Source organism: Petaurus breviceps, unplaced genomic scaffold (assembly GCF_028583685.1).
Source record: "Petaurus breviceps papuanus isolate PSGF00001 unplaced genomic scaffold, PetGlider_PUasm1.0 90977, whole genome shotgun sequence".
In the NCBI taxonomy this organism is placed as follows: domain Eukaryota; kingdom Metazoa; phylum Chordata; class Mammalia; order Diprotodontia; family Petauridae; genus Petaurus; species Petaurus breviceps.
The window spans coordinates 8,616,324-8,642,725 of record NW_027187391.1 but is presented as its reverse complement, the minus strand read 5'-3'; the positions used below and the strand labels follow the sequence as shown (position 1 = coordinate 8,642,725).

General features: G+C 37.2%; 1 protein-coding gene across 1 annotated transcript in view; it reads right to left on the bottom strand.

The window, feature by feature from the left end:
* Nucleotides 1–26,402, bottom strand: part of MAP3K5 (mitogen-activated protein kinase kinase kinase 5) — a 292,350-nt gene that overhangs the window by 64,440 nt on the left and 201,508 nt on the right. The window contains exons 14-16 of the mRNA XM_069077285.1: nt 23,963–24,044; nt 7,401–7,534; nt 1,254–1,381 (exon numbers count right to left, since the gene is read on the bottom strand). Coding sequence (XP_068933386.1) covers nt 1,254–1,381; nt 7,401–7,534; nt 23,963–24,044 — 344 coding nt within the window. The remainder of the gene's footprint in view (nt 1–1,253; nt 1,382–7,400; nt 7,535–23,962; nt 24,045–26,402) is intronic.

Here is a 26,402-nt window from a genome sequence, read left to right as displayed (position 1 = left end):
AAGGAGATATCAACACATATACTGAAGACCCCAAGTGAGAAGGCGGAAGTAGGGCTGGAGAGGAGCATTATGAGTGAGGTACTAGTTCCTTTGGAAAAGAGAGATTGACCTGGAGCCTAATAGATTACGGGAATAAAGATATGGACCAAGTGATGCTGATGAATGGAGAGTATTTCAAGAGAAGTTTCCCAGTGACAGGGGTTGAGGGAGGTCTAGGGTGCAAGGTGTATGCTGGCTGTCTGCTGGACCAATATTAGGAGGCGCAGCCTAGATGATGGAAGGGGTTACAGTGTTCACTCAAGAAGGCCAAATTTTCTCCATAAAATTTTCAGAGTCAGTCTTGTCTCTGGGGCAGGGGGTGGAAAGGGGAGAAGATATCCCCCTATTACTACAAGTTTCGGTGATCCTTCATTTTTGTTGGTACTCTTCTTCATTGTGCACTTTTTTTTTTGCCTTTTGGAGGGCAACTGGGGTTAAGTAACTTGCCGAAGATTACATGGCTAGTTTTTTTGTGTGGGTATTAAGTGTCTGAGGCTGGAACTGAACTCGGGTCCTCCTGACTCCGGGGCTAGCGCTTTACTCACTGCACCACCTAGCCGCCCCTATTGGTTTTTTTTTTTTTGGAGGGCAATTGGGGTTAAGTGACTTGCCCAAGGTCACAAGGCTAGTTTTTGTGTTAAGTGTCTGAGGTCGGATTTGAACTCAGGTCCTTCTGACTCCAGGGCCAGTGCTCTATTCTCTGCAAAACCTAGCTGCCCCCATTGTGCACTTTTCAAAAGGGCTTTTTGTCTGAATTCCTTTCCAACTAAAGAAGACCCAGTTGTTTCTAAAATCAAGGTTAATAACAGATATGAATGAACACCAGAAGATAAGTGATAATTTGAGATGAAAGTATCTTTGATGACATTTATTAATAGAAGGGTTTTAAAAATTAAAAACAGGGGTTTTAGACAGTACAGTGGAAAGGAAGGGCAGAAAAGAAAAGCAGTCTTTTTTTCCCTGCAGTAGTTAAAAAAACCAACTTAATTTGTGATGTCAATCATATTTAAAATGATTTACAATCAAATAAAAAGTTCAAAGTTATTTTATGCCAGTTAATCAATCAGTTTAATTATTCCTTTCCCCTTCAAATCTCTTATCTAGTTGTAAAATCAGCCCATAGTTTTTCTGAAATAATCACATGGTTCTAAAAACTTTTTATTACTATTCTCCTTCAAGACCATAAAATAAAGATAGGGGGGAAAAGTTCTTACCTCCTGGAACCTGTTCCATGAAAATTTTAATGAAGCCATTCTCACTGAATGAGCCCAGATACTGGACGATATTTTTGTGTTTCAGGTGCTTATGTAATGCTATTTCCTCATGTAAAGGCTGGGAATATCTGGAAGAAATTAAAATACAGAAAAATTCAACAAAGAGATAGAGAGTGCCTTAGTAGTCTATGAATTTTGAATGCTAACTAAATCTCTAAACAAGAAATCTACCTTCCAATATGCTCAAACGAGGTCATTATGCCCCCTTTATGGAGATTTAGGAGGAACCCCATATTATTAATTATTATTATGTTATATAATAACCCTATATTATTACTTATTAATATGTTGGTATTGACATTAAAAGTCCCAGGAGACTGTTAGTAGGAGTAAGTTTTTATTTATGCCAATGCCTTTAATAAAAATTTATGGGATCTAGTCCTAAAACAAAAAAATAAAAAAGACTTCTACAATTCTTTAAGGATTTGGTCATAATGTTCACATATAAATCACAAAGCAATATAGATATATGTATACACATAAATGACATATTTGAAGTTACATGTATATACACATGCATGCACACAGACACACACCCCTATTCCTCCGCTAGAGTGACTGACTCACAGAAGGACTGTCAAGCTCTCAGGCAGACCCTTCTATATTTTGAATGCTGTGTCCTTGCTGTATATAATACACTAAACTACTGAAGAGAGAGGGATGGATAAAAGCAGAAGGGTATCTCAGACATTTAGGAATAGTGGTGAGTCTAAAAGCTTGAGGAATCATTTTTTTCCCCTTGCTCTATGGAAACTATTTAAAGATATGAAGGGTATTAAATGGGAATTCACTATTTTTTAAAAATATATTTTAAATTTATGGAATAAAACAAGTATTTCCATAACATAATACAAAAAAAGATGATTGCAAATGAAACTGCAAATTTTCTATGCACAACTTACTATTCCTTTCAAATATACAACAAAATCATCCTGTATTTTCTTTTTGTTCTTCCCTACCCCCTCCCCCACCCTAGAGATGGCTACCATTAGACACAAATAGGTATACATACATAAAATTATTCTATACATACTTCTATTTATCAGGTCTTTCTCTGGATGCAGATAGCATTTTTCTTCATATGTCCTCTATAGTTAATCTGGGCATTTGTAACAGTCAAAATGGCTTATTTGCTCAGTCGTTCTTAAAACAATATTGCGATTACTGTATACAGTGTTCTCTTGGTCCTGCTCATTTCACTCTTGATTATTTCATGCAAGTCTATCCATGTTTTCTAAGATCACTGAGCCCTTCATTTCTTACAGCACAGTATCATTGCATCATAAACATATAACACAACTTGTTCAGCCATTTCTCAATTGACGGGCATCCTTGTGATTTCCAGTTCTTTGCCACCACAAAGAAAACTGCTGTAAACATTTTAGAACACATGGGTTCTTTTCCTTTTACTCTAATCATCTTTGGAATTCACTTATTTTTAAAAGACTTCACAGCTGCTTTGCAGGCCAATGTGTAGAAAATGGCTGACTGTCCAAAAATACATCTGCATTTCATTTCTGAGAGATTGCTGAGTGATAGATCTATCGGAAATTGTAAACAGTAAGTTTCTCTAAAAGGCTAACCACAAATACCAACTAATTCCAGGGAGTAACATTGTTCTCACTGTCCAGTCACATGTCCTCCTAAGTTTCATTCTTGATTTTCTGGTTTGGCTACAAAACCAAAGCTGCTAGTAGACTATTATAACCCAAATGCAGGCTTAATTAAATTAACTTGTTTTGCAAATGTTAATAGTACTGGCCTGAAAGCAACTATCTATTAACTTCATTTTGGAACTTACTTTAACTCACTAGCTATTTTGCTGTAATGATGATGATGATGATGATAGCTACTATTTATTTACCACTTTAAGGTTTGCAAAATACTTTAAAATATTATGTTATTTTATCCTCACAATCCTAGGAAGGGAGGTGCTATTATCCCCATTTTAAAGATAACAAAACTGAGGCTGATAAGTGATTTGCTGAAGGTCATACAACTAGCATCTGAGGATCAATTTGAATTGAGGTCTTTTTGTCTCCAGGAATAGGGCTCTATGCACTGTACCCCCGAGCTACCTCTTCTGGATATGTCTTAGCACAATTTTTTACATTTTTCTATAATTATCTTTTAAGTCAGTGATATGCTGCTGGAAATACTGAATGCTATTTTAATCCTTCCATTATATTCCTACATCAAGGACAGGAGAGGGTAAAAGCAAGATAAATCATTAATAACTAAAGTAATGACCCTCAACTCTCATGCTACCTATTTAAGACTGAATGCTACAAATGTTGAACAAGAACGCTATTTTATATTTATATTTATACAGCGCTTATCTCCATGGAAACACTTAACTGTGGCTATTTCATCGATATTCCTAATGTCCCTCTGAGACAGCTCAGTGGAAAGTATGGTGTCTAGTATACAAACATGAGTAGGAAATGGAGAAAATGCATGGATGGAGCAAGCACACAAGAGTCTTCCAATATATTAATTCTTTTCTTTTTTTCTTCTTTCTTCCTTCTTTCCTTTCTTCCTTCGTTCTTTTGTTTCTTTGTTTCTCTCTCTCTCTTTTTCTGGAAACAGGGTTAAGTGACTTGCCCAGGGTCACACAGCTAGTCACACACATGTTGAAGTTTGAGGATGAATTGGAACTCATGTCCTTCTGACTGCTGGAGTGGTGTTCTATCCACTGTACCACCAACAGCCCCCCAATATATTAATTAAATTTAAATTTCTCTAAATGATAAAAAGATGGAGCTCCTAATCACCATCTAAAAATATCCCTTAAAGTCAGAAGAGAGTCACATTCCTGCTCTCACAGAAATTTCTTTTTTTTTTTAAACTTTTTTGGAGGGGGGAGAGCTGGGCAGTTGGGGTTAAGCGACTTGCCCAAGATCACACGGCTAGTAAGTGTTAAGTGTCTGAGGCTGCATTTGAACTCAGGTCCTCCTGACTCCAGGACCAGTGCTCTATTCACTGTGCTACCTAGCCGCCCCTCTCACAGAAATTTCAAAGAAATACTCAAAACATTCTGCAAACCAGGAATCCTCTCTTTTAATCATTTTGTATTTATAAGAATCAACAGACCATCACTCTTCATGCTAGTGAGCATCAAGTGACAGATATTTAATTTTATGATCTTGTGGGCACAGATTTTTTTAATAATCATTTAAGGCAAAGAAATTGGATGATTATAAATATAAAGAATGTTAAGAACAAGTGATCTCACACTTTACTGAGTGCTCCCCTCCCCAAAAGAGGCAATCTGTCATAGAAGAAAGAACTATAGATTGTGAATTAAGAAAACTGAGAAGAAATCTTGCAACTCTGTGCAACCTTAGCTAAATTGCTTCATCTTTCTTTACCTTATTTTCCACATGAAAATTAAGGGTTTAGATAATATTTACAAATTTTATTTCAGTTTGAACATTCTATGACTTTAAAATGAACTAGTCACTGAACAAAAGACAAAATCAGAGTCTATCCTTGTCCAGAGATATGAGAAAACTGAATATAAACAACTTGCAATTACTTGAAGGAATCAGTGCTACAGATAAAACAAAACTGCAGGTATTCCAGAATAGTAATTTCTATTTGGTTTTGGAATTCAGTTTAATTGTTAATAATACATAATTATTTGTTGTATAATTATTATACATAATTATAATAATAATGATTATTTGTTGAGGACTTACTAAATGTCAAGCACGCACTGTTTATGAACTAAATGAATAGATCTTTTATAATAAATCCACCTTTTTAGTTCTTATTGAAGGTAATACTCAAAACAGCCTTGCCTGTGCACCTGTCCCAAAGACGTGTGCTTAAGGAGTGTACTGGATATTAGAGGGAAGTCAACCAGGTATGAAATTGTGCCCACAGCTAATCTATGTTTATACAATGGAGGCCAGAGAACAATAGTTCTCAAGGCCTCTTCAGTATAGGAAGAGAACTCAGATGGAATCTATTTTCCTCAGCTATTTCTGCAAAGCCAATATCTTTTAGCACAGATAATGCTACCCAACTACCCAGTGATTGTTTAATTGTTGCATTATTCATAGTCAAACATTATATTTCTTAGCAATTATAACTCCCCTTTTGAACAGCACACCAATCCCCTTTAGAGGACACAAATACATTTCTGTATTATATAACATGTTGTTAAGTTTCTCTATAATCTCCTAGTATAAGAAAGTATAGTATAGTATAGTATAGAAAATATAATAAAGTATAAGAAATTTCATGCACTTACTAGTTTTTTTTTTTTAAGCAATCGGGGTTAAGTAACTTGCTCAAGGTTACATGGCCAGTTATTCTTGGGTGTGGTGCTGAGTATCTGAGCCCAGATTTGATCCCCAGGTCATCCCGACACTGGAGCTGGTTCTCTTACTCACTGAGCCACCTGGCCGCCCTCCCTTTTTTTTTTTTAAGCAATCGGGGTTAAGTAACTTGCTCAAGGTTACACGGCCAGTTATTTCTGGGTGTGGTGCTGAGTATCTGAGCCCAGATTTGATCCCCAGGTCATCCTGACACTGGAGCCAGTGCTCTTACTCGCTGAGCCAACTGGCCGCCCCTCACTTACTAGTTTTAATATTGAAAGTTTGTATACAATTTCTTCCTAGTATATTCTACTGGGAAGGATATTATGTATCATTGGGATAAGCTACTGTTTTGTCGATGTGCTTTGTGCAAATGTGTGTATGCATACATATAACCATGGAGTAACATATTATTGACTAGCAATGGTGATTTATTAAGTATTTCTCTCCATGTAGCACTAATAGCTTTACATATTACCTTCTAATTATTAGTTACCGTCATAGGAAATAATGATATTGTGTTTCAAGAGTTTTGCATATCCTTCATTCTCCCCTCCCCAAAACATATTATACATATATATATATATATATATATATATATATATTTCACCTATGAGAATACTTAACAAATGTGGTGACAAATTTATATCCATTTTTGGTCTAGACTTGTGACTTCTATGGTAGAGGGAACTCTGAATGAGTAGACCATCAAGGTAGTCAGAGAGAATTACCTGGGGCACTGTGGCTTGTCTACCTAGCTAGTATGTATCAGAAGTGGGACTTGAACCTTGGTCTTCTTGACGATGAGGCCATCTTTCTATATGCTAAACTATACTGTCTTTCGTTATATAATCACTTTTTATTCAATTAATTACAATAAACACATACTAGTAATTATTTTTACTTTACCGAGAATAAACATGTTATTTCATATTTAAAGGAAGTAGAGTATAGTAAAGAATAAAAAATATTATAAATAATCCCAATATGGCAACTATATCATACTGACCCAAAGAGAGGCCATACTTTAAAATGAGATCTATTTACGAGGAAAAATGTAAATCTATATTTTGTTGTTGTTCAGCCATTTCAGTTGTGTCTGACTCTTCATGACCTCATTTGGGGTTTTCTTGGCAAAGATACTGAAGTGGTTTGCCATTTCCTTCTCCAGCTCATTTGACAGATGAGGAACTAAGGTAAGAATGGTTAAGGGACTTGCCCAGGGTCACACAGCTAGTAAGTGTCTGAGACCAGATCTGAATTCAAGATGAGTCTTCCCGACTCCAGGCCCAACACTCTATCTACTATGGTGCCTCACTGCCCTATAAACATAAAGAAAGGTAGACAGATACATATAATGAAAAATAATTTTACAAAATTACTACATACAGTATATTCATTGTGGAAGAATTTTTACCTTTCAACTCAAAGAAGTCATATTGATTTTTATTGTCTGTTACTTGTATAGTTGTTGTCTTCTCAATTTCTCTATGATACCTATAACATACACAAATGCACACAAGGACACACACACACATATACTCACTCAGTCACTCACATAGGATATATAAGACAGTTTAGGGAAGGGATAAAAACTGGTAGGTTATATTTGGGTGGATATGGTACCATCCATGGTAGCCAACTTAAACAGCAAACTTTTCAGAGAAACCTTTTCAGACTGCCCAGCTATTTTTTTTTTTACTTTTGATTAAAAGTCTCAGATTCTTTAGAAAACAGAACTGATTAACCACAATTACTGTACCTGCTGTCTCGCTCAGGGATTTCTTTAATAGCAATTCTGACTTGATTGCTCAGGTCACGTCCGGCATAAACGATACCATAAGTACCCTTCCCTAAAATGACTCTGTCACCATTTTCATCATATTCATAGTCATACTAAAAAAAAAAAAAGAGAAGGTTTAGTGTAGGTATCATTAAACGTTTTAGCATCAGTTTTAAACAAGCTTCCTTTTAAAACTTGCATTGCAAATTGGCATTAACAAGAGAAAGTGGAAGTCAAAGATAAAATGGAAGTTGAATAGAAAATGTCATAAGGCCAATTCCAAGACAAGATCTATAGAATCTAGTAATGAAATAGTGACTGGCACACCAATATTTACACACATACACACACATTTATACACACACATATACATTTGTATATATAACGCATATGTATACACACATAAACACATTTTTGAGACTGTCATACCAGTTTATGCTTATTGATATGCATACTCCCAAAGAACAGTTATATTTTAAAAGAAAGGTGTGAACTGGAGAAAAACATTGTGTTTCCTGACAGGAGACAATTCAATCTATTCATAAGTCTAAAAGCCTATGTAATTGATTTTCACCCCAGAGGCCCACTTTGACTTTCACTTAACAGACTCTGTTATTATGAATCTTCTTCCTATCTTTGATCTTTAGGGACTCTCAAAGTAACTGATATTCTGTCAGGACAATCTGTACTTAAAAACCTCCACAGAAAAGTTTTGCATGAATAGAGAATTCTGAAAAACAGATCTGGATAAAGAAGAGATCAGAAAATGTTCTTAAATGGAAACTTTTATCAACAAAGAAAATCAAAACACAATTTGTCATTCTACTTATTTGGACATATGATGCATAATTCCACCCCAGTTAGCAGGGCAATGGAGAGCACCGCGTTCAGAACATGTATTTGTAGGAACGTTTTGAGAAGTTAGTTACTCTTAGGAGAGAATGTGATAATTCTTGCCCCTAGGTGTGGCAACTTGGGGTTCCGGACTATTTGCCTTTTGGTTTCCAGTACCTAAAAGGAATTACTTGGAAACAATTTGCATGATCTAGAAATTAAGGGATAGCCTCTTGGGTAAAAGAATGCCTACCCCTAGTCTATTAATATTGGAAAATATACCTGGAATAAGATGAAACAAAAGGGAACAAAGCTGGACAATGTGATCATCTCCCTCATTGAGGGCAGTAGCATACAATACAGAGGAAACAAGCTTACTTTTTCTCAACAGAGACATGAGACTAAGGAGGACAATGTTCCTAAGAGGGGTCTCCTTCATTGGTAGCTTGAATTAAGAGCAAGGAATTTGCTGGGAGAGAGTATAGAACTATCTAGAACAGCTAAAGAAATTACAGGGCTTCCTGTAAATATCAAACAGTGACTGTGTTATGTTGGAGACTTTAGAAGACAGCCTAGAGACTCCCTCAGACCGACCAACCAACCAACATATTCTATCAATGTGAACACACACACACACACACACACACACACACAAACATGTCATTAGATTGTAAGCTCTTTGAGAACAAGGACTGTCTTCTGTTTCTTTTCATATCCCCACATGTTTAGCACAGTGTCTGACACAGTCAGTGCTTGATGAATGTTGAGTGACTGATTCTATTCAGGCTTCTAAAGTTGTCAACTTTGTGACCCCAGGACTTCATAACATTTAGCAATGCTTTCTAGACTCCTCACATATTCTCCAGCAAACTGCCCCATTATCATTATGTGGAGTTTGCTCTGCCCAACACATGGGGTGTGGGAAAAGCCTGCCTCTGGGAAAGTAGAACGAAGGGTCTGGCCCTATGTTTCAAAGCAACTATAAGGGGGCTTCTGTCTGCTGCCAACCTACCTGGACTATTTGGTAAGCTTCCCTTTGGAAGTGAGTGATGATGTGTAATGCAGGAGGCTTTCCTTTGACAAATGGACCCCCTTATATTTTTAAATGCATATATACACACACACCTCTTTTTCCATATGACACTCATATCTAAATATGATGGCTTTCCCCTTCACCCCATCAGTGAACCTTCCTATATTCACAAAATGCACATATGCCTATATGTATACTCAGGTACATGTGTATATATGTGTGTGCATAAGCATGCGTTTGTGTGTGTGTATGTGTGTATATATATATATATATATGTGTGTGTGTGTGTGTATAAGTATATATGTATGTGTATATGGGAAGGTTCACTGTATGGAGGGGGAAAAGTGGACAACTATAATTGGGAATGAATGTCATACAAAAAATAAGGGTATTAAAAAAAAGGGCCACTTCAGTTTAACACTATAGTTAAGAGTATGTCCCCTTCCCCATTCCTCTCCCACTACATAAAAGTGGCTAGGGAGTGACTAAAGAATATACAAGCTCTGAAAAAGGGACTGTAATTTAGTTTTCCTCAGGAACCCCAAATAACAAAAGCATATTTCTACCAGGCACAGAAACCTACTCAATCTGAACATAAGGGATAACCATCATTAATGAAGGACTTTTAAGGAAGATTGGCTAGAGATAAACATACCAACCACCACAGGTAATTGACCCTTTTGTTTCGGTTTGCTTCTATCTTTTTATATTATTCCCCAAAATTTTTAGTGTAAGAGTGAGTAAAAAGAGAAAGTAGATGTCTTGGTTGAAAAGGGTGAAGGGAAACTGAAGAATAACAATAACAAAAACCTGACAAGAGGCATAGGCGTGAAGAAAGAAGCAAATGAGAAGTGAGGGCAAAAAGCAGACAGTGAAAGAGGGAATAAAAGACAAATTTTGTTTGTATGGCCACACGTTAGCAAATAATAGGGCACCAAATCTGTCTGTGATTACATAATGCAACAAAAACTAGGAAGAGAGAAAGCAATCCATTTGTTTATTTGCTTTCTCAATATGTACTCTATTAGTTTAGGAAGAGGGGCCAAAGACTTAGCACAGTGTCTGGCACATCACAGGCTCTATATAAATGCTAGTTGTTATTATTAATTATCATTATTACTAGTAGTAGTGGTGGTGTTAGTAGTAGTAGCGTTTTATTATTATTAGCAGTATTGTTGGTAGTAGTAGTAGTAGTGTTATTAGTAGCAGTAGTAGTGGTGGTAGTGGCAGTGGTAGTAGTAGTAGTAGTAGTAGTATTGCTAGAAAACCAGCACAAGAAAAGATTAATGATTTCTCAAAGAGCATAAGCACAATGTTGACAAAGCTTTGCTTAACTGCTCTGTGCCAAGATGCCCACAGAGAAAATAAGAGGCAGGCTGGTTGGCCGTTGTCCTTTGTTCTGAAAGAGGACCAAAATGACATTACTATGTTAGAGTCAGGGTGCAGTGGGTCTGACTGTGGCCGATCAGACCAATACGAGCCCAGGAGGTTCTACCACAGCTTGGACACAAAGAATTCATATGACCAGAAGCAGGAACAGTAGCCAAGAAAGAACGCTGGCTTCAAATCCTGCTTCTGATGCTTACTGCCTATGACCTTGGGAAAAACCAAGCCGAACAAACTTTAGGAACATAGATCTAATCCAAATTCTTCATTTTGCGGACAAGGGCCCGAAGGTCAAACAAGTTTGGATGACTTGTCTGAAGTCACATGGAACCAGGAAAGGGTCAAAGCCAGGATTTGGACCTCGCTCCTTGGGAGTCAGTATATTCCTTCTATTGATTGCACCATTCTTTGGGAGTAAAAAGGAGTGCTTATTCCAAGTTGAATAAAAAAGCCAGTAAGCCAGAATAACTAAATGGATAATGCTTTTGAAATAAGTTATTATGCTTTTGTTTTGAATTAGGCCTATGATTTCATTAGAGTAAGGAAACTTTTGGTATAGACGACAGCCTGAGAGAGCAACTCAAAGAATGAGAGATACACAGAGCACACAGAAGTTGGGCAATGTGCCAGCGGTCACCCAGTACATGGTCAGAGGCAGAAAAATAACAACAGTTAGAATTTATACGGGATTTTATGGTTTGCAAAGTTCTTTACAAATATAACACTAACAACTAACATTTATATAGCCCTTACTAAGTGCCAGGTATTGTGCTAAGTGTACTTTATAACTATTAATCTAATTTGATCCTTGCAGCAACTTGGTGAGGCAAGTGCTATTATTATCCTCCTTTAAAGATGAAGAAACTGAGGCAAGCAGAGGTTAAGGGACTTGCCCAGAGTCACACAGCTAGTGTTTGAGGCTGGATTTGAACTCAGGTCTTTCAAACTATAGGCCTAATACTCTACCCATCACAGCAACCATCTGCCTTAAAGCTTGAACCCAGGTCTTCACACGAAAGGTAGGCCTCTAGCCATTGATACAAATTACTAGAAAAGAAAGAAAATTTGCAAATGTTATAGACAAATGGGAAAAATGCCTTCCTTCTTGTCCCTTATGCTGAGCTGCAAATTCTGCTAAGAAATGTGCAGGTTGGCAGAAGGCTGTGCACAGACTTGCCCAACAGACCTTCTGTCAGCTTCTCTATCTGGCTTCCAACCAAATGTATGCCCAGCGGGAGGGGAAGTGATGTACAAATAAAGGAAGAGATTATCTCCTTCCTACATATCAAAAAGAAATAACAATGTCTCTTGTTGGTCATACCCAGAGGAGAGACTTAAAACCATGAGTGGCTGTTTGTCTTCTAGATGCAATGAGAAGACAGGAAGAAACTTCTTTTCTTTCCATGGAAAAAGAGTTGGCAGAAAAAAAGGGTTGTTTCACATACAGAAATAAGGGGACTGAGAAAAATTACCTACTCCTTGTGTCCATACAGGGCAAAAGATCTTAAGATAAAACTTCTGCCTTGCAGGAGTAGAGAAGGAGAGAGAAGACCATTGACCTACCTTACAGAGAACGTGGAAAATGAAGATCAGGGGCGGTGAGGTGGCACAGTGAGTAGAGTACTGGCCCTGGAGTTAGGAGGACCTAAGTTCAAATGTGGCCTCAGACACTTAATACTTACTAGCCGTGTGACCTTGGGAAAGTCACTTAACCCCAACTGCCCTGCCTTCTCTCCTCCAAAAAGCAAAAAAACAAAAAGAAAATTAAGATTACCAGCTATCACAGCTATCACTGAAGAAGAGCCCATCTGATCCCATTCAGCTAACAGCGTCTGGGGACTCTGCAAATGCCTAGCAAATGCCCCATAGCGACAAAAGGCAAAATAATGGTTTCAGGTTCAAGTGGCAGTAGGAAATTTACATTGTGGCTTGAATATACTCTGAGATATTAAACAGAGAAAACACTAAGAATTCTGGAGGAAGGGAGAGTAGGCCAGCTAGAGAAAAGGAGATAAAGGAGGGTGACAGAAATCTAAAGGATATGAATCAGAGAAGACCAAGATAACCTGTGGAGATTCCCTGATGACACGATGACATTTCCTAATAGAAGATTAGGCAAATCACAATTCTAATGTGACTAGATACATAGCAAGGCTTAGTAAATGCCTTTTGATCTATTTATTAATTCATTTATGCAGTTTCAAAGTCAAATGATCTTTTATTTCCCACTGAGGAGGAAAATAAAAGGACTCCCTCATAATATTCCTCAAAGCTGAGGTAGAAAAAAAAATGGGTGCTCTCTGAAGAGAATGTTTAAAAGGGTTATGATTAGTCTGCTGTGTGGTAGCAGGACTGAATGCTGTGCAAAGTGTTTACAAAACTCAGATGCAATTTTCAGCTTTAGGTATGAAACAGATGTTTTAAAGGGCATTTAGAGAAATGGGACACCAGGGAGGGTTGTTGTTGCTAGGCGAATAGGGTGTTTATGAGAAATAAATTATAGTGAAATTATCTGCTCTAAAGAACAACATGCTTGTGGGGAGTTCAGTTTTTGCTTTTTATTTTTTAGGGCATGTACATATATATACACAAGTGTGCATATGTATACATGTATTTTCCAAAGGAGGCATACATGTAATAAGGAAGTGTAATTCTTCCTTGGTAGAAAAAGCTTTCTATGCCTGGCCTGATAAGAATCCATCAGAACAGGTGGAACCATAACTCCATGTAACAATATTCATTTAGAAGACTAGATAATACAACCTGGCACAGTGCCCACTTTGGGGGCTAGTTCCATTTCTCTAACATTTTAGAGAATCTCCTGAAAAGTCTGAAAAGAAGCCTTAAACTATACTAAATTCACCTGCTCAGGCCTTAGGAAGAAATGGGAGTGCCAGTTTCTTATGTCTTAAATTGTTTTCCATATTTGTCATTTTCATTTCATCTTCAAGGAGAAAAACAATGACACAGAAATCAATAAAAATGAAGGAACAGAGGGAAAAGAAGAGGGAACAGAAGCTTCTACTGATAACCATGCTAAGAACTATAGCATTTGAATACTGAAACCATACTGATCAAGCCCAGTTTCATAGAAGCAAAATATCTTCCTCTTTTATCAGGGGGTTTAATGAACTCAGTATAAACACATTAACACACAGATTTCCTAGGGTCATGCTCAAACCTGTTAAATGCTAAATTCCTGGCTTAAGAAATAACACTGATCCATAGGAAGTAGAATGTAAGTTTCTTGAAAGTAGAAAACCCTTTTTGTGTGTGTGTGTGTGGGGGGGGGGGAGTTAGGGTTGTAGCCTAGCATGAGTTTTTGTATATAGTTGATATTTTTTTTTAAAATTGAAATGAATTTAAGAGATGACTAGGTGGCACTAGTCCAATCATTCTGGAAAACTATTTGGTACTATGTTCAAAGGGATATAAAACTGTGTGCATACTCTTTGGCTCAGAAATACCACTTCTAGGTCTATATCCCAAAGAGATCAAAGAAAAGGGGAAAGAAGCTATTTGCACAAATAATTTTGTAGCAGCTCTTTTTGGTGGCAAAGAATTGGAAATTGAGGCGAATGGCTGAGCAATCTGTGGTATATAGTTATGATGGGATACTATTGTGTTATAAGAAATGATGAATAGGATGCTCTCAGAAAAACCTAGAAAGTGATTGTGATGCAATGCTATTGTGCTATAAGAAATGATGAGCAGGATGCTTTCAGAAAAACTTGGGAAGACTTACATGAACTGATGCAAAGTAAATCAAACAGAACCAGGAGAACACTGTACATAGGAACAGCAACAATGCAAGGATCATCAACTATGAAAAAATTAACTACTCTGTCCAAGACAATTCTAAAGGACCAATGATGAAAAATGCTATCCACCTCCAGAGAGAGAGAACTGATGAATTCTGAATGCAAATTAAGCATATATTTTATTTTTCTTGGGATTTTTTTGTCTATGTTTTCTTATACAACACAGGTAATATGGAAATTTTTTAAAATTAGGGGATAAAAACCTGTTGAACTTGGGTTCATAAAGACCTAAGTTCAAGTCTGCCTCAGACACTGTGTGACCCTGGGAAAGTCATTTAATCTCTGTCTGCCTCAGCTTCTTCATCTGTAAAATGGAAAATAGCACCTACTCCCTCCCAGGTTTGTTGTGAAGATCAAATGAGGTAATATTTGTAAAGTGCCTTGCAACCCTTAAAGTGCTTTATAAATGTTAGATAAATAGAAACATTTCTCCTAGACAAGAGGACAATAAGGCATGTTAGAGGTACCCTGGTACACTTTGCACCAATTTTTACCTATAAAACTATATGTTTTATTGCTTAAAGAAACCTAAATGTTAAAAGCAAGAAGAAATATGGACTTTAACCTGTCCTTTCCAATATAAATTTTTTACAAGTTGTGAAGAATCTAGTGATAAGCTTCAAAATGTGTATTTTATAGAACTGCTTTAGTTAATCTTTGCTCACTGTTGACATATCCTAGGTGATTGAATGAAAACCAAAGACATACTTCCTGACCAAATGGCCTGTTCTACACTTTTATTTATTTTTTCTCACCAAAGGGCTGTGGTCATCAATGCCAAAAACACTGGCCCTTATGCCATCTCCAAGAGAACTTTATCACCATAGGACTTTATTCTGTGATTTTCGAAAAAAACTGTGCAAAGGACATCCTTAAGGTAATTAATTATTTATGTCTATCATGTGAAGACTGATAGATGGAAGTATTGTTTTGGATGTGATAGTCACAGACTTAAGTATCACTTCCACTTTGAAATATATGGTCTTGAAAATAAAGTGCTTTGTCTAGGGGCAGCCAGGTAGCACAACAAGTAAGAGCACTGGCCCCAGTGTCGGGATGACCTGGGGGATCGAATCCCTGTGGAATCGAATCCGGCCTCAGACACTTAGCATCCACCCAGAAACACCTGGCCGTGTAACCTTGAGCAAGTTACTTAACCCCAATTGCTTAAAAAAAAATAAAGTGCTTTGTCTAAAAAGAGATCAAGATTGGACCTAAGATTTTACTGGCATAAAGAATTCCCAGGTGAGGCAATCCCCTCCACCAATACAGGCCAGAACCTTCTCTGAAATTATAGACTTAAGAGAGTTGTCTAGAGTGATGAGAGGTTGAGCACACAGGCTCATACATGTGTCATCAGTGCAAACTTGAACTCCAGTCTTCTTGCTTCTGAGGATGGCTCTGTATCTTTATCCACTACTCTATGTGGCCTCTCATAATGTTAATATAAACTTAGAATATTAAAAAAACTAGAAAGACAAATTATAAAAGTGGCAGTTACTAGGATCAAATCAAGGTCCTCCTGACTCCAGGGCCAGTGCTCTATTCATTGCACCACCTAGCCACCCCAAGGATCAAATCAAGGAAACAAGATATGGATAGATCTATTATCTTATTGGTGTGGGAAGATTCTTCCCCAGTACAGAGTGCAAATCCTGCTCCCTTCTACATCATTCACATGCTGGGATTCTTGTTCAGTTTCCCACAAATCCTCCATAGCTGACTGCCAGTCATCTTGATGTTTCTATTACCATTAGTATGTAATTTCACCAGCAAAGAATGTGTATCTGCTTCTTTATAACTTCTAATATTGAGTTAACAGCATTTAAATATTTTTGATAATTTAATAGGAATGAGGTGGTACCTGAAAGTCATTTAAATCTGCAACTCTTTTGCTGTTAGTGAGATTGAGCATTTTTTCAAAGGGTTGTTAACAGTGCTTGTTTTCTCCTTTAAAAATTATTTCTTGACCTCATAGGTCTATTTATCCATTGGAACTGGATGCTAGCTTTGTATATTTTTAATAGTTCCTTATGTGCTTTATATGTCAAGTTTTTGATTGCACTATAATGATCTTCTAAGGATTCTACTTGCTTATAATGATTCATAAGCATTATAAGGCAAGATAATTAAGTGTCCCATGAAATGAAGTTTCTTGATGTCTTGGGGCACACAATAAAACCAACTCTCTCAATTCCCTTTATCACTCCTCTGAGAAAAACCTGGGAGCCAGCCTTCCACTTGCTTTTAATTTCTTTATGTCTTCTGGTTTTATTTATAGCAACACTGACCATATGGATGTAGTTTAGTTCCTTCTGTGAATCAAATTGTTGGGCCAACACATTCAGTGAAAGGATGAGTCTGTTGGGTCCTACCAGTTCAAATGCTTTATAGGGCACCTCAAAAGTCTCTACCAATTCTAAATTTCTGCTTCCTGACCATCATTTCCAGTCTGTGGTGTCTGCACCCTGGCCATCATCCCCATCTACCTCTCACCCAAATCTGGGATTCTGTCCATAGAACCACCCTGTACTTTAAGAGATAAGACTTTTACCATATCTGGTAGAAACATCATCTCCCAGTCACCATTATAGAAACCAATCTGACTCCCCAGCACTTTCTAGCTTCTCTTTGTATACTGTCTTTCCCCTTCTAGAATGTAAGCTTCTTGAGAGGAGGAACTGCCTTGCTGGCTTATATCCATATCCATGATGTTTTGTCAAACAGTAAGTACTTAACAAATGCATTCTCTTTCCTTCTCTCTTTTTCATTTCTTTCTTCTCCTCTTTCCCCCTCCTTTCTCTCCTCTGTTTTTCTCTCTGTCCCTCTCCCTCCTTCCTTTCTTTCTTCTCCTCTCACCATGTATCACTGTATTATTCTCTACTGAAAGCACTATATACACAGGATGTCCCCAAAATCTTTCTGTAATTCAGGCTTTAGTAAGCTTAAAACTGGTGTGAGATTTTTAGAACGTCCTATACGAGGACATACACATTTATACTCCATCTATCTGTCATCTATCTATTTATCTATCTGTATTTCAAAATTTTTCTAGTTAAAGGAAAAGGGCAAAAGCTTAAGAAAATCATGCTCATCTTTAAAGAGAAGATGAACATCTGTAAATTTTAGAAGGCAAACATGGGATAAACTAGGAGAATCAGTACAAATAGATGTGTATAGATGCATGTGTCTATACACACATATTTGTATATAGCTATGTGTGTGTGTGTATATAGATACACATGTATATATGCACACTAGAGGTGTGTATATACATAGATAGTCACATAGAGTATAAACTTTTATAGTACATTTCAGCACAAGGGAATAAAGAAAGAATAAGTAGTATTTATAGTAGTATCATGATAAGTTAAGCTCTGTTGTAAGAAAGTATTGTGACCAGTGCATGATATATCTGCAAGCAGTGGAAAAGGACTAGGCATGCTATAGAAACCATTCTATAACATGGATTTCAAATTTCCTCTAGTGAAAGAAAAAGTAAAAAGCTTAAGAAAATCATACCTTTGAAGGGAAAATGAACATCTGTAAATTTTTGGAAGGCAAACATGGGATAAACTAGGAGGATCAATACAAATCTGGTTCATCTACATTACAGAATTAATTTACCGATTTTCTCTCAATACTCATATTTTCCCAGAAATTAATCTTGGATATTCCCTTCTAATCTTGTCAATCATGACTAGCTTTTGCAGCTAGTTTAGCTAAAGTTGTCCTTGTCCAGAGCTTCTCTTCCAAATGCCATCCTATTAGTTATAATTTTAATCACTTTAGTAGGGACTGCATTAACTTCAGTCAAGGTACAAGGGATCAAGGTGAACAGGACTTGGGTGTCTCTGCCCCAAATCACCCTATCACTAGGGATAGGGAGGGCACATAGTAATGTCAATATCTAGTCTCTGAAAAGGCAAAAATTTAAATTCTTTATAAATTCTAAATCAACCAGAGCTTAGGAGTCCCACCATGCCATTTACAGGGATAAATCAGAGCACCTAAATTAGTGATATCCAACTGGAGGAATAAAATCCATTAGTCAATCACAAAATCTACCCAGGTCAAATGTCATGATTACAAACCCTCCTTCCCATGGCTATTTCCAGTAAGGATTGAGAACAGAAGTATGGCTGGAATCTGTGTTAAAAGACCTCTTTTTGTAGCTTATGGACCTTTTAAACTGGGAAAAGGTGGCTAAGTTGGAGGTTCTTAGCATCTTCTCTAACCTCCTGGTAATTTCAGGATTTATAGGGGAAAAAAATAGCTTATGAGCTCCTTCCTACTATAAAGCTAGGGCCTCATGGCTATAATGTTAATAGAATATGAAGATCTTTCCCATCCATTAATAGGTCTATGTGACCACATGTGTTCCCTTTTCCCTTGGAACATGAGCCACGTTCCCAGGTCTAAAGGTACACAGATATTTCAGTCACAGCTGTGATAATTCCTGAGTCACATAGAGTCCACTGGGGGTGGAACCTGCCTAAGCAGGAATTTGATTAGGGGGAGGCTTGCTTGCAGGAAGGCTTTCACACCTTTTGATACTGAACTAATTAGGCACTGAGCCATGTGGGTTGTGATGCTTTCTGGCTCTAAGCCTATTAGTTGAAAACTATATATAGTGGGAGGTTGGCATTTTATTTTAGGGGCTCGTTCATGAGAAGGACCTTTTGATTCCCTGGATGGGACTTTGAGTAGCTTTGTTTGTTAAAAGTCCCCCAATTACTCAGATGTTGGTGTTCCAGTCTGGTGGTGTATGTAGGTGGTTGTATTATTCTGTTTAGACAGTTGGAGCCCTGTCTATTAGATTCTTTCTTGGATATTCACTTCTTTCTACTTATCTGTAATTAAAATAAGATTTCTGACCCCTTTAAGGCTATCTTTCCTTTAGAAAAGCAGATCAAAGAACCTATGCTAGCAGACCATGGGGTGTGCTAGGGAGGTTGCTAATACAATGGCTTAGAAGAGGTTCATTGAAATGAGATTACCTTCTCAGGAAATTTCTCATTGAAATGAAATGACTTTCTTAGGTTAGTATCAGCCTGATTCTTGCTAACATATCCATGAGTTTAGCATCTATAGTGGCCAGCTTTGTGTATTATCCAAAGGATAGCCATGCCAGGTCAGAGACATCACCATTGAAGGCTAGATGTAGTAGATTAAAAAAACAACAAATCATAAATTTTCAGAAGAATTCTGTGGATTTTTAAAGGAACTAATCTCTGAACATGTTTATTATCCTTTGAAAAGTTCTACCATGCTGACTAAAAAAACTGATGGTCTATTTTGGTGGTGCTTGACATCTTTTCTAACAGGCTTCAGGGAATCAAATGCCTTCTGGAATTGGGTGAATCAAACTTATGGAAAAAAAAATGTCTGGAGTCAGCTGTTCTAGTACATACAAATATTTCAGGCTCTCATGAAAGAAATTGTTCAATTACTGGAATATTTATTCACCTTAGGAGATTTCAAATGTCCACTGCTTACAGGACACAAATTAATACCTAGATAGCTGGAAAAGGTTGGGGGGGGTTAATTTTTTTTTGCATGATTTCATCATATTTTTGTACTTTCAGGGAAAGAGTATTTGAAAAACCTAGGATTACTTGAGGAAAGTTAAGCTATTCCATTGTTAGAAATCAAATAAAACTCACCCAAGGGAACAAGGTCTGGTGATGAATATTGCCACCATTTGGAAAACAGAATTCTGTAATGGAAAGAATACTAGCCTTGAAGTTGGAAGGCCTGTGTTCAGATTCTGGCTCTGTTACTACTTCTTGTAAAATCAACACTTTTTTTTTTTTGCTTCTTGGAGGGCAATTGGGGTTAAGTGACTTGCCCAAAGTCACATGGCTAATAAGTGTGTCAAGTGTCTGAGGCCGGATTTGAAGTCAGGTCCTCCTGACTCCAGGGCCAGTGCTCTATTCGCTGTGCCACCTAGCCACCCCTAAAATCACCACTTCTTTTGGCCTCAGCTTCCTCCTCTGTAGAATGAGGATGATACTACTTGTACTATTCATGGGGCCAACACTCTGTTGATCTTAAAGCACTAATAACTGTGAGTTATTATTATATACTTACCTGCCAATGTTTACTGAAGCAACCTATATAGCTAGGTGATGTTCATAATAAGAAATGTTATCACTGAAAGAGATTTCAGGAGAGTTGATTTATGCAAGTTCTACATAGGAATTTCAACCTTGTCTCACAAATGATGCATTTTATCAAAGTTGCCAGTGCCTAGAATTCTGTTCAAAGTCAAACATGAGTATTCTAGCCTGGTATCCTGAAAGCAGAAATGCCACCTTCTTTTTTGACAATGAAGCAGGTATCTATAAATTCTTTGGGCCACAGTTTTCTTGTTTGCAGAAATGACTTCTCTAAAATATTCTTGCACAAGTTCTTGAAATGGTGAGGGGCAGTCAGGATTGTTGTGAAGCACAAAGGATATAATATATGATATTATATAATATAATAAATGAGATAATGGATATAAAGCACTTTACAAACCTTAAAGCATTATATCAATGTTTATTATTATTATTATTAATTATCCTTCAGTTACCAGGCCTCAAATCTGTTGATGACATCATTCCTTGACCCTTCTTGCTGAGCTCAAGCAATGTTTACAGAGCAATATGGGGACGTTGTGGTAAATGTTTAACAACCAGGTTCTCCAGAAAACAAAAAGGTATGCACATGCTTTTAAGTCTACATTATGAACACTTTCTTAAGTCTCCAACACTTCTTAAACTGCGGGTCATGTGACCTGTAGTTTAAGAAACGCTGAAGGGGTCACAAGTGGAAAAAGTTTAAGAAGCCTTGAAGACAATCAGCAAAGCAATAAATCAAGGCCTGATGTGTAGCCAAGATCTCTGAGGTCTAAATGCTCATGTTGAAAGAAAATTTAACAATTTGACCATAGCAAGGTCTGGCTCCTGTATCCTTCTGGGTATAGTCTCCCTCCATATCCCATCAACAGACAGATAAAGCAAATACAGAAGAGATAATGTAAGTTAACAAGGGGGTGTCTTGGGTCCACTGTCCTCACGATTCAGGAAAAACAATGCTGCTGGAAAACTAAAAGCCCCAATAACAACAGTGAAAGTGAACTTTTTTCTGAAGGGCAAGAAAATCAAACAAGAAAAGGCTGCTGAACCTCTGAGTCAATAATTAATTGTGCAGGAAAGGAATCCAATTACTATACCTAAGAGATCACACAGCTGCATGCCCTTCATTCTGTCTTTATGAGGGAGAAGCAAATGACCATCATATATGATTCTGAGTCAGCTAAGCTGTAGAGTAAAGCCTTCTTTTTCTGGGAAGGGCTTTGACAACTTCAGAAGCTTCTTCCAACTCTAAAAGGCTGGACTCCTATGACTCCTTCTCTATTCCCCCTTGACCTTCTTCACACTTCCCCCCCCCCCAAAAAAAAAAGCTGACATGAGGACTTTCCTCAATGATGCAAATTCTAAGATCCAGCCTAGGACCAATGTCCATTTTCCCCAGTGTTACTTTTGCATCAACAGTTCAGAAAAAAAAATAATTAGGTTTAGTGATTGGAAGAGATGCTTATTGCATAATCAAGCCCTTTCATTTAATATATGAGGAAATCAATAGCATCCAGAATGATTAAGGGACTTGCTCAAAGACCACAGCTGTTCAGTGGCAATGCCCAGCTGGTCAGTGGCAATGCCAGGACTGAAACACAGATGACTTGACTCATAGTACAATTCTGAAAACCGAGGAAAAAATTAATAAAGTTTCCACTAAACCACACTGCCTATTGTGGTAACTGTCATGTACAATGATATGCATGAGCCACCTCCCACTCTCACATTTTACTCTCCCTTCTGCAATTTCAAAAAGCCTAGGAGCTATAAAATACATTTTAAGAAGATATCCGTTTGAAACTTGTTGAAAATTTGAAAGTGTTACATTTGGGACTTAAATTGAGTTATCTGAAAAGGCTGCTCATTCAAAATACTTTAACTTCCTCCCCAAATGCCCAAAATCTTAGTTGTTAATATGCCACACTTCTTAAAAGTCCTCATTAGTCTTTTCCAAAGCATTTGCCTCACAGTGGGTCATGGCTCCAAACGATAGAAACATAGGGAAATTCTGAAGACTGTCCAGTAGTAAAATATGTGTTTCCACTCAATCATATAGCTCTATGTATCTGTTTGAATTCCACTGTGGCATTCAAATTTGGATGAAACTTAAAGAAATGAAACTCTCTTTTCTGTGTGTGTATTCTTCAAGGAACCATTCTCAATTTTTCATATCAGATGAGAGTCAAACAATTATTTTTTAAACATATACTATGTGCTAGGTGTTATGTTTAAATATATAAGTATGTCATGTTTAAGTATAAACATCATCAAAGAAAAAAAATGTTTATTTTCAAGAAGCTTACATTCTACTAAAGTTCAGAAATCTAATACAAAATTAAACTAAAATAATGCAAAAAAGACCCATCTAGATCAGAGGTTTCCAAATTTATTTAGCCCCTTTTAAAAAAAATTACTCAGTGCACCCCTGGAAATCTACTTTCTTTAATCCTTAAATGGTTTTAAAAAATTTGTCATTTCAAAAAAATATATAACATATTTTTAAATGATGCATCTTAAATTTTATAATTTACTGTAAATTTGTGAGGGTTTTCCTGTACTGAAATTTTGATGATGCAATATTGTATCATGTAACTGGATAGTATCATATTGTAAACAAGTCATCACACATACATATTCTTGCCAATGTATGCTGGACTTCCCAACAATGCACAACATGCTTGCCTGTCAACACTTGCTTGTTCAGACCTGTTGGCGGACTTGACCAGTGAGGGATTATAACTTGCAATTTGTGTGTTTATTCGCAAAATAATGTAATCACTATAACTTTAACTCTGTCATACACAGATGAAACATGCATGAATGGTTTTCCAAAATTCTCTTCTCTTTTTTCCTTATGCTTCCACTGTCCCCTTATTTTTATTTAACTCCCTGCAATTGCACCTGAGGCTATTACTGCCCCCTGGATCTTTCCAGTCCACACCCCCCCCCCCAGAGGGCAATATCACCTGCTTTGGGAACCTATAATGGTCACCGTGTTTGTCCTGTCTTTTGAATTTTCTGAAGAAGAGTAAAGCTAATTTTAAACTTGCAAGGGAAGAGTATTTGCCAAAATCTTTCAGGTTTTTTTTTGAGGCAGTCAGGGTTAAGTGACTTGCCCAGTGTCACACAGCTACTAAGTATCTACTAAGCCACATTTGAACTCAGGTTCTCCTGACTCCAGGGTCTGTGCTTTATCCATTGTGCCACTTAGCTGACCCCAACTTTTTTTTGAAAGATTTATTTTTTCCCCTCCAAACAGTTTAGTTGAGATTTAAATACCAACTTTAGAAATATCAATTAATGAGAAGCTTTAGTTAACAACTAAACAAATTTAAATATTACCTCTAAGGAATCACTATCACATTCCCCTTCTTCTGTACTTTTCCCCTTCTCTTCAGTAATAGTATTCACCATTTCAAAAAACCTGAAATGAAAATGGAAATGTAGACATAAAAATAAATGATGTGGCATTAGTGCATAAAAATAGCTAATATTGTGCTTAACAAGGAAAATGCGATTTTCAAAAGTTAACAGTTCCTTCTGCATTATAGGATTTTCGCTGAAATTTCCCACATCACCACTTTATTCCAAAGTATTTTATATTACACAAAAGTATGACACACAGCCTTATTCTGAAGTGTTTTATAGTGTACAAAAAGATGGGGGTATGACATGAAGAATTATCTTCTGGTATAGATGATCTGTGCTGGTTACTTCTTCATGTTTCAGAAAAGGCAGAGTGAGAGAGCAAAAATGAATGTAGGAAAATTGGCATGTAAGGAGGTCTAGATGAAATAAGGAGTCACTTCTCATTCTAAGACAGCATGCTTTGCTTAGGAACTTCTCTGGCAAAGACTATTGAGGACAGCATGGTCCATCACATAGGAAGAAATGCAATTCAGAAAAATGACCAATTAAGATAAAATTAATAATCTTCTTTGATTGACTAGTGGAGGGTTTTTTGTAGCTAGCAAGAATTGTTAAATCACTTGAGCTATTATGAAGAGAGGAAGAAGATTATCAATCTTAAAGGGCTATCTAACTTGGCAGGGTGGAAACCATAGGTATCACAGAATCTGGCACTGGGCTTGCTTTCATTTGGTCATCCATTTTTACGCTATCAGGAGTAATTCTTCACAGAACGCTGAAAATTTTTCATTAAGAAGGAAACTCTAAAGGGCTAAAGATCCAAGATCAGTTAAAGTTGTGAATGAACTTGGAGATTTTACCTCACACTCAGCAAATTGCTAAAGATGACAGCAGATAGGCAGGTTCAATATTGGAGGGCTTGTAGAAAGAAGCACAGTGATACACTGTTGGTGGAGCTGTGGACTGGTCTCACCATTACAGAAAGCTATCTGGAATTATGCTAATAAAATGACTAAAATGTCCATACCTTTGGAGTCCAAGGGCGTACAGTTAGTCAAATACCCAAAGGGGAAGTCTAAGACTTCCAAAGAAAGAGATGCCCCATATATTCCAAAAGATTTACAGCAGTGGTATTTTTATTAGCAAGGAACTGGAATCAGAGGCCAATTGATTAAAGATGAAGAATGTGGAATCGCAGGAAGACTAATCTGAACTGGTACAAAGTGAGATAAGGAGAAACAGGATACCAATATAGACAATGCAATCAATCAGTCAAAAGACTTGCCCATGGAATAGGCACTGTGCTAAATGCCAGGGATACAAAGGTGGGCAAAGATATGGCCCCTCCCCTCAAGGAAATCACATTATAATAGCTGAGGCAAGAAGTAAATAAATGGCATGGACAAAATACACACAAAGGGGATGGAAGGTAATCTCAGATTGGAAGGTCGTAGCACAAGGAGAGATGACGAAAGGCCTTCAGAGAAGGTGGCATTTGAGGTAGGTCTTGAAGGAAATCAAAGAAACTAAGAAGCAGAGACAAGGAAGAAAATGTTGCAATCATGGGGGACACGAATATTCCAGGAATGATGGAAAGCCAGGGAAAAGACATGGAGATGGGAGCAGGACTTGAAACGAAGCCGCAGTAGATGGATTTCAGAGTAAATGAAAAGGGGTGAAGTACAAGAAAAGAGGCAGGTTGTGAAGATCTCTAAAAGTCAAACACAGGACTTTACATTTAATCCTGGAGGTAGTATAGAGCCACTTCAGCTAGGGGATGAATTTTAGAAATATTTCATTTTAGAAAAATCATCTTGATGGCTGAATGGAGAATAGACTGGAATGGAGAGAGACTGGGGGTTGGGAAATCAGTTTAAAAACTATTGCAATAGTCCAAGTGAGAAGTGATAAAGGCCTTAACTGGGGTGATAACAGCATCAGAGGAGAGAATGGAACACAGATCAGAGGTGTTATAAAGGTAGAAACTACAAGATTTGGCAAATAGTTTGAATTGTGTGGTGAACGAGGATGAAGGGTCAAGTATGACATTAAGACTGTGGATCTGAGTATCGTGGTGGCCTCAATAGTAAGATGGAACTTAGGAAGGGGGGATGAGTTTGGAGTGGGAAGATAATTAGCTCTGTTTTTGACATGCTGAATTTGAGAAGACTGAGCAGCATCTAGTTTGATGTGTCCCAAAGGGATATAGAGTTAAATGCTGGACCACAGGAGATAAATTTTTGTTCTTCAGTAGTTTCTAGCTCTTCGTGATTCCATTTGGGGTTTTCTTGGCAAAGCTATTGAAGTGGTTTGCCATTTTCTTCTCCAGATCAGTTTACAGAAGATGAACTGAGGCAAATGGGGGTTAAGTGACTTGCACTACTAGTAAGTGTCTGAGGCTGGACTGGAACTC